The 9,668-nt window shown below is 47.6% G+C and overlaps 1 protein-coding gene across 1 annotated transcript; it reads right to left on the bottom strand.

The window, feature by feature from the left end:
* Positions 1-293: 293 nt before the first annotated feature.
* On the bottom strand, positions 294-8,022 carry PAQR9 (progestin and adipoQ receptor family member 9). Its single transcript, XM_080934509.1, has one exon. It carries the CDS (start codon positions 7,880-7,882, stop codon positions 6,761-6,763), a length of 1,122 nt encoding a protein of 373 aa, XP_080790635.1. The 5' UTR covers positions 7,883-8,022; the 3' UTR covers positions 294-6,760.
* Between the last annotated feature and the right edge of the window lie 1,646 nt (positions 8,023-9,668).

Below are 9,668 nucleotides of genomic sequence, written 5' to 3'. Positions count from 1 at the left end.
TATTTTTCAGGGAAATAACATTCTTCTGTCTGACTGTCATATTTCCTTATACTTTTTATTATTACACATGCTTTACTTTTTCCCAGACTAGATAACTTAAGCTGGCCCGGAACTCGGTATGAGACTCAGGCTGGCCTCAGCCTCCTGGGTACAGAAAGTTTTCCATACCCTGCACTGTTAGTTTGGGAATACTTAGCTGAAGAACATAGTCTGATCTTTCACAGAGGCATATGAATCCAGTCCTAAACACTGTGTTTACAAATCATTTATTATTTCACACATTTGTGGGTTTTTTCTTTTCAGCAAAAAAGAAATGCATAGTTTATCATTTTCAGATTCTTTATATATATATATATATATATATATATATTCAAGACAGGAGAAAATGAATGTCTCAGAGAAGTAAAATCATAGCAAACTGTACAACAGAAGTGAAAGGCAATTCGTTCAGTCACATGCACAGAATTGACCCGAATGATGTCTGCTTCTATAGATGATTTTGCTTCATTTTTCTGGAAATCTGGAATTAGGATGAAATAAGGCTCTTCTGTCCGAATACACCACGGACTTTGAAGACATCTTACAGTCCAGGCTGGAAGCTTTCACATCCTGAGAATTAATGCCTCCCTAGCTAAGTCAGCTCTTAGAGTGAAGACTGAAGTCAAGATGGCCTAAGAAGAATTAATTTAGCAAGCAGTGGGAAAAATTCTTTATGCCTGTGTTATTCTTTACTCCCATCTTTCTCTACTATCACCACTGAATGAGCTTTGGAAACTACACAGGAGCCCTGTTCATATGATGTGTTTAATCCCTGCTCTGCCTCTGTCCCAAGCACGGGAAGACAGACAGACAACCCCTCAAGCAATAGCCTCATAAGGCAGATGGCTGAATGCCAGAGCACACTGGGAGTCCTCTTAGGAATCCGTGGTCTTCAAGGTTGGATCTGGGGGAAGTAAAGGTTTCAAAGGTGGTTGGAATGGGTTAGGGAAAGCAGAAATGAAGACTCAAACTCACAGCTCCCACATGCCTAAGCAGAAGGAAAACCCACTATGGAATCCATCCCACAGCTCCCAGAGAAGAGCTTTTCTGTCTGGGCTTATAGCTTCCTTGTGGAAGAAGCAAGTGCCCGGGCTGAGCATCTTGCTGTCCCCACGGTTTGCTATACTGACACTCCATCCATGGGGAACGTGCCTCACATCCTTATTGCCTGGGTTCTCAGTGTCTTTGAATAATTTTCCTCATGGCTCCAGAAAAGTAAACCAACTTAGCAGAGACAGACCTTTACTACTGAGCCTTCCCTAGAGAGGGAATTTAGTGAAGGTTTCTAACCAGATATTATAAAAGACTTTTTAAGTTTACCTTTATTACACACCTAGAATTTATCTGATGCCTTAAAAAAAAAAAAGAAGTTAGCCTTTTTAAAACTACACAATATTTACAGTTTGAAAGGCCCAAGAGGCCTTTATCATTTGGGTAAGAGCTCCGAGTGGATAAGTGGCCAGACAAAGATGAAGCTTTTGAAAAAGCCCTGGTTCTCATCCATGTGCTAAGGCCTATTTTTAACAAACAAATTGCTATTACAAACCTTTGAAATATAAAATTAAAATATGTCTTTAAGAATGTTTCCCATGCATTATTTTTGCATCCATCGAGTTAAAAAAGACTACACGTTCTAAATAGAGAAGAAACCAAAAGAAGAAGTGAAGAAAGTGTGCCTACTTCATCAGAAACAGGGTTCATTGACATGGTGGCCTACCTACTGAGGCGTGGTGGCAAACCTCGAGAGGCATGGTCTTTACCGCATGGCTAAATAACCATCTGACTGCCATGTGCGTGCTTATTGCATATTTTGGGTGGAACTGTAAGGCATGGGGAAGGTGGCCTGCCACATTTACACATTGGAGAATGCATTTGCACACTCAGGATATCTCCTTGAGTAATGTCATGTTCAGAAGAAGAAGCATCAAAGCTTCTGTGTTACATTCAGAAGCATAACACGAAGTGGGGGTGGCTATGTCTAAAAGCCTAAAGAAGGGGCTGTTGTCCCGCATTAAACAGTAACTGCGCACTGTTGCACGCAGGCGTGTGTCACACCCTGCCACTATTACTAGCCAAGTGAGCATCTGGGGTCCTGACCTATCACTAAACTAGCCAGTTCTGCAGCTTGCTGACAGACTGTGTAAGAAGCTACCACAAAACAAAGCAAAAAGGGAAAGGGTGGGGGGAAGCCTACAAATTGCTAAGAAATTCACAAAACCAGAAATGCAATATATCTGTTCACTGGGGAATGACACCAGGAATTTATGCTAGATTTTTTGGTTACTAAGAACTGATGATCATTTTTGTAATTAAAAAATTATTGATAATATCGAAGACCTCAACACTTAAGTAGGGAGGCCTGCGGCCTCTCATAAAGGAATAGCCTACAATGCCTGTTTCTGCCTTCCTCTCCTTCCTTTCTCAGGTGTCTAGGCTTGTTAGCTTTCATCTGATACGTGCCAACAAATACTGGCAATCCTTCAAGAAAGTGACTGATAATGTGATTCACAATTAGCCCCTAATGCCTTTTTTAACCTATGCCCTAATTTTATGGAAACAAATTAAGCCACGGGATAAATGTGCTACTCAAAATATCCCACGGCACGAAGTGCAGCGTCAAAGGCTGCAGGGTGTTGTGAGGACGCCAAATGGAACCCCTTGCCACCTGTTTGAGTGCGAACACCCTCGGAGGCCACATGCTTTTCTAGGGACAGAACTTAAAACCAGGTAACACTGTCCACAGTTGAGCAGCTGCCCCATGCTGGCTGTCCGAACCCAACCCCATTATAAACCTTCCAGCAGTTCATTACTACTGTCGTTACCATGGTGATAAAACGTTTACCTCTGTTCACACACACACTCTTTTTACACCTGAATTGCAAATTAAGTTTAAAAAAAATTAAGCTAAGGAATAGAGGGGAAAAAGTGAAGAGCTGCAGATACCGATCTTATACCAACAGGAGAAAAGACCCAAACTTTAACTCTGCTTTGCTATAAGACAAGAGGTAATTATATGGATGGATCCTTGATTGGTGTCTTACTTATAGTAGATGTTCAGGAATCAGTGAGATGGACATCAGTCAAAGGAGCCGGACAGAGTCAGTCAGCAATGACAAACTTAATGAAGAACAAGACAACGGAAATCATTTCAGTGACTGGGAACATTTTAAGATTTTTACAATCTAATGTTAAACATACCCATCTCTTTTATTCTATTTCAGAATTGAACAGATATATTCAATTAAAGGATATATCATCCATGACTACACATAAGATCTCCAATTAGTTTCTGTATGCTTGACCGTGGAACATAGTCCTGCAGACTTACTGACACAATTGAGCACACAGCTATCCCTGCCTTCTAATATCAGTTTGAAGACTGAATTCTGTCACCGTCGGCCAATGGTAAAACCCTTAAAAAGTAACTTCAAGTGACTATAGCTTCCTGCGGATTTACTAGCTGAGAGAGTTGAAGATTAAAACTCCTGGCTTAGAGTTGCCCAACAGATTAGACTAAGTGGTTTTCTGACTGTGAGCACTTACAGTGGGGTTTATGAATGGAAGCAGCCTAAGGCCACTCTGGACAGCTATGTAGCCCCATACTTTCGCCTTGGGCTATTTATGGAACGTGTATAAATAAATAAGGATCATGTTTATTTTTACAAGCCAGTCATGACATGAAGGAGTTTGTAGTTCCTCTCTCTGGGAAGGTCATCTTCTTCACCTGAGTGGCAAGCTGGGGAGGAAGGGTCTCCCTGTAGCCAACTAAACCAAAGCCTTAGCTAGCCAGCCTGAGAGGCAGCCCATGCAGTAACAGGCACAGACATTCGCCATTTTCTAGGTACCCCTCCAAGGGGCTGCTCCTGGAGATGCCCACCTAGGCTGTGACTACAAATTAAAAGAAAGTTGGATTCTATAATATGATTTAAAATTTTACTGCCAAACAGATTGCATGAAGATAGTAGGGTGAATTCTTATTTTTAATGTGTCATATATTCTGATTTTTAAAATGCCATTAAATATAACTGGATGTGGTAAAATGGAGAACGTGGAAAAGGTATTTTGGAGTTTTATTCTGATGGCAACATTACTCCTGAAATGTGTAATAAGCCCCGGTTAGCTCTGTGCAAATAGACTGAGTAAATATTTGCTCTAAAACGGCATTATCTGACTTAACAGAAATAACATTGCTCAGCCGGTAACACACAGTTAAACCATCCCTGCTGCTGCATGGTGTGTGTGCTCTATCTGTGAACGGGAAGGGAAGCTGATGCTCTGTTCAATTAGAACGTCCTATTGCTAATGCTAGTGGCACAGAGAGGGGGGAAAAGAAATGTCAGGAGGAGACAGGAGGGGAATCCTCCGTTTTCCTGGAGCATACCACATGGGGACATCGTGCCTGGGAAAGCAGGTCATCTCACTGGCTCATGCATCATAATCACCTGAAAATGATACGGGATGGTTTTATCCTCAAGTGGCCTCTGCTTAAAGACAAAGACACACAGCTAGAGAGTACCCAGATCTCTAACAACCTAAAATGACAAATTCTGGTTGTAGCTCCTGTTCTCATATTCATAGATTTTTTTTTTTCAGATACCTCTTTCTTCAGAGTTCCTTCCAAAGGAGATGTCTCAATTCAAAAACAACAACAACACCTACAAAATATTCCTTAACCTGTTTCTTTAGTTTATGAATGAACATTCATTGAGACCCTACAAGAATTAACAGTGACATGCAAGTACATGTATGTAGATACATCCTGATTTCTACAGTTATCCTTGAACATATGTGCTCAGTTAAGTTTCTCTGAGGAATAGTATCAGTGGTGAGCACATACTATCAACCTCTGTAACCAAACAGAAATCTTGCATTTACAAATGATGAGACGTTGACATTCATCAGGGGTCATGCAAAGTATATTTTGAAATCCCATTAAGAAGTACTAACTTCTTTCTTTCACACACACACACACACACACACACACACACACACTTAACTTCTGTGTGCTAGTGAACACACTCAGGGCATTGGTTCCTCCAGGGAATTGTGCCAAGATTCTCTATTTACAAATACAGTAGCAATTAAGAGCATAAACAAAACGCCAATCTTTTCAGGAGCACCATCCCACCAGTACTGAGGTAAGTGTTCATATGCCCTCTGTGCTTGTCTTAAATTACACCCACTAAACCAAGACTCCCCAGTCATCCCTGTAGTTCCCTCTTAGCCGGAAGGACTTACCAAGAAGTGTGTTAAATGCACGACTGTTAAAGAGTTGCCATTTTAATGACAGGTTAACATTATAAGAGATGTCTAACAACACTGGCCAATAAGGTCATGAGAAAGTCTGGGGGCATGCTCCTAACCCTTCAAGAATATAGGGTGACTACCAATCACTTCTACGGCTTGGATTCAAATGAGACCCGGATGTTTTAACTGGACGATTGTAGTTCTTACTTAACTCAAAAACTCCAGTAATAAACAAGATCCCGACTTTCCTGATAGAACTTCTTCACCTGATCCCGATTGCCTTTTAAATTTAAAAGCAGGGATACATGCGTTGCTACCCTAATCTCCCATCTACTGTGGTTGAGTAAGAACCTCATCCACATTAAAGGGCTGACTCTTGCCAGAAGCCAAATACTCTGTACACCTTTAAACTATTTCTGGCCCCACTACAAACCTAAACCCACCCCTATCTTTCTTCCCTTCTGTTCAACCATGATTGGCAGCAAAGTAGGAAAAGAATATGCTGTTCTCCCAGTACAAGAAGCTGTGTTTGAGGACCAGTCATTTGGGTATTGCTTCAAAAGGCACATTTGTTTTAGTGGCAACTTAAATTTTAAGTAGAGAGGAAAGAATCAGATTTAAAAAAAAAGAAAAACCCAAGGTGGGTTTTGTGGAATACATCCAAGTGAGTAGGAATGGGAGACCTATGCAAACCACTGGAGCCTAACCAATAGTCTAATCAGAGTCCCTAAGTAGTCATTCACAGTTTTATCGTGACACTCACAGGCCTTCACAGAACACTGTTTAAAAATGTCGTCGAGAACTCTCACGTCCAGTTCACGTGTGCAAGTGCAAGCGGCTGCAAAATCAGAACTATGTGACAAAGGGAATTCAGTGAGTGCATCTCACAGGCTTCAATAAATTATGAAAAAAAATTATTGTATATATTATCATTTAAATAACATCTGATTCACACTTTGAAATAATTAACTTGTGTTCACATTCCATGCATTGTGTGGCGGGTTAAGCCCTGGGTTTGTGTCTTTGTGCCCATTTTCCAACAAAGAAAGCTCCATTCTTTTGACAAATCCAAGCATTTCTAGACCTCGGTAGAAGCAGCCAGGGATTTGTGTTTATCCTCTTCACTGCATACCTGCGTTCACTAAGGGACCCAGAAGATTGTTAGAAAAGCCAGCTGCTTGGGGCCCTATCTATAATCAGACAATCCTGTCTTTGAAAAAATGCCTGTATATCATAGACAGCCCCTAATTTTCTTCCCGGAGGCCCTCTTCCTTCTGTTTCATCCCCATCTCTCCCTTTTTCAAAGGCCAGTGGACTTGGGATTCCCCAACTATCAGGGAACCGTTCCCTGTGGCCCGCAGCACCCTCTCCTAGCAAAGAAGGAAACAATAAACTTGAGAGCAAACCATCAATATCAGCAGAGAGTCCACGCAAACAGGTGGGCAAACCATAGCCTCCTCCGTGGGGCGGAGGCTCACTTTTTACAGCAGAAGTCCGTGTTATTCAGGAACTTCCTGATGACCAGCCCCAGGCAAACCACCAGCAGCAGCATGTAGCCCACTGTGCCCGAGAAGGTGGGCGCGGCGGGGGGTGCCTGGAGGAACTGGCGCAGGCCCTCTTCCACGTAGTACACCTGGTCATAGATGCTGAGAAAGGTGAAGATGTGGAAGAGCTGGTGGCTGTGGCCGATGATGTCGAAGAGACCTGGCTGGATGCGCTCCGGGATCTTGCTCACGTTGAAGAAGGCGGCCACCACCAGCCAGAAGTAGCGGCGGTAGAAGTGCACGAAGAGGGTGGGGTTCTCGCCTCGCAGGTCGAAGAGCCAGCTCTCTAGCATTATGGGGCAGGCCATGCTGAGCGGCATGACGAAGACGAAGGTGCGCAGGGCGAACGGGTAGGAGCACCAGTCGGTGCGGCTCTTGCAGCAGGCCACGGTGCAGGCCACGGCCAGCACGAAGGCCACGGGCAGCACGAGAGCGCGGTACACGGCGATGAGGCGGGTGCAGTCCACGTGCCAGCCCAGGCGCTGCTGCACGTAGGGCGTCATGACCCTGGCGTCCAGCAGGCTCAGGCTGGGCAGCAGGTAGTAGTAGTAGGCCACGGTGCTGCCGAAGCCGTAGTAGCTGATGGAAGCATAGTCCAGGTAGAAGAAGACGGCGCGCAGGCGCAGCGACAGGCAGCTGAACACGTGCGCCGTGCAGCTCATGGCGAAGGTCAGCAGCACCCCCGACGCATAGCACCACAGCGGCAGCAGCCACGGGTGGTGGAAGGGCACATCGCTGCCTCCCAGGAAGAAGAGGCGACAGAACTTACTGAGGAACAGCAGCAGCGGGATGAAGTGCGTCCAGAAGTTGAGCGTCTCATTGGTGGGCTTCAGCACCGAGGCCAGGCACTCCTGCGCGGTGCAAGGCAGTCGCCGGTAGCCGGACAGGATGAAGCACTCCACGAAGTCGTCGGGCACCTCGTCCCAGCGCAGCAGCGGCTTGGTGGTGGCCGCCGGCGGGCTCCGGGGGGCGGAGGCGGGATGCGAGCGCCGGGAGGTCGGGGCCGGAGGTCCCTTGGCGCCCGCGCCCCGCTGCTGCAGGCGCCGCGGCATGGTGCCCCGGGCTGGGCTAGAGCGCGCTCGAGGCCACCGCGGGCGCCGGGCGCCGTCGGAGTCTTTGTGCACGCGCGCGGGACCGCGGACGCAGGTTGGCTACGCGGCCTCGGCTCGGAAGCCGGCTGCACCGGGGGGCTCGGCGCACCGGGGAGGGAGGCTGCTGCGCGCGCGGCTCGCCGGCGGCGTCCTCGCCGCGCTCGCGTCTCTCAGCGCGCGGCCCGCCGCGCTGCGGTGGCGGCGGTGGCGCGGCTGACTGCGGCGGCGGCGGTGGCGGCGGCGGCGGTGGCGGCGGCGGCGCGGCGGTGACTGGGCATCGTGCGCGCGGGGCGGGAGGCGGGATGTGCGCGAGGCGCTGGCGGGGGAGGGCGGCGCTGCGCAGGGCGGGGGCCCCCGGGGTTAGGGTGTCTGCGCCGCGGCGGGGGATGGAGGTGTCCCCTGTCTTCCGTCTCCTACCATCCCCCCTCCTTCTAGGGCCGCGGCCGCTCGGGCCGCTGCGTTAATGATTGATGCGGGGCCGGAGGCTGGCCAGAGACGCGGCCTCCGGGGCCCGGGGCGAGAGGGTGGGTGAGGGTGGGCGAGGGGGTTCGAAGCGCTACAGCCACGCCGGCGTTCTAGAGGACACTGGGGACCCGAGTTCGTGGGGGGCGGGGAGCCGGGCTGGGCGGAGGGATGCTCTAACTGTAACCTGCCGAGGTGGCTGGGAGGGCACTGCAGTACCGGTTTAGAGATGGTGTCCCCGGATCGGAGCCTGGCGGTTGTCAGACAGCTGGTGCAGCCTCTCCTGCTCTCATCCGTGTGTGAGTGTGTGTGTGTTCACACCCCCTCCTCTCTCGGCGTGTATGTGTGTGTGTGTGTGTGTGCCTGTGTGTGTGTCTCTCTGTGCTCATCTGCGCGAGTGTTGCCCTCCTACTCAGTCCATGTCAAGCCTTCGTTTATCTCCTTACTCTAGCGGACCTTATTCAAGTGCGTCACTATCCTCCTCTTTCTCTTTGTGGTGTCTAAGGGGACCTAAAGGGTCAGTTTCCAGGCTGGTCTTCAGCCCAGCTCACCAACACGGAAGCCCCAGCTTACCCCTTTGTGTCTTTAACTGGGAATCTGATGAAGAGCTCAGGAGCGCTTGACAACGGATTTTAAAGAACAGTTTCAGATGGTGGTGTGTGGAATTCAGAACGCCTCTAAGGAGCCAAGGAATTTAGTAAGGGATTCCTAAGCAGAGCTGTGCAGGAGCCTGTGGGGGTGAGGGAGGTGGGGGTGGGGGTATGTAGATGAGGGGAAAGTATAGGTTTCTTCTAGAACAACCCTAAAGAGAGTTGAGACCTTTCCTAGAGATGTAGAGTCGACGGCTTGGATAAACCTATGTGTAATTAACCTTAGAAGTACCTGGCAAGGCTAGTTTGAGTTTCTTCAGACAAGGGGCTTGAAGAAAAAGAGACTTGAAGAGTTCAAAGGTTTGTGATGAACATCGATGTAAAAAAATATCATAACCTAAACTTCCAAGATGGGGTTTCCCTGTGATGTCTCAAATGTTCACCATTTTCCATCTCCCAGTGATACTCTGGGTGTGGCTTCATCTGACCAGAGTCTTCACCTTGGTATCTACAACAAGATCTACAGTTTCAAGGAGTTAGGCACTTGCTGTTTTATAGCTTTAAAATATCTTAGATTCTCTTGACCCCATTTTGCAGATAAGGAAAATGGAGGCACCACGACCAGGATGAAAACACTCGGGTGGTGAATGTGAGCCCAGGTGGTGACTGTGAACCCAGGTGGTGAATGTGAACCC

This window comes from Micromys minutus, assembly GCF_963924665.1.
Source record: "Micromys minutus genome assembly, chromosome: 21".
Lineage (NCBI taxonomy): Eukaryota > Metazoa > Chordata > Mammalia > Rodentia > Muridae > Micromys > Micromys minutus.
Note: the sequence above shows the minus strand (reverse complement) of the source record. Positions and strands in the feature narration are given on the sequence as shown.

What these genes read in the sequence shown, in the direction of transcription:
- PAQR9 (XM_080934509.1), bottom strand. Translation starts at nt 7,882, where the DNA reads ATGCCGCGGCGCCTGCAGCAGCGGGGCGCGGGCGCCAAGGGACCTCCG.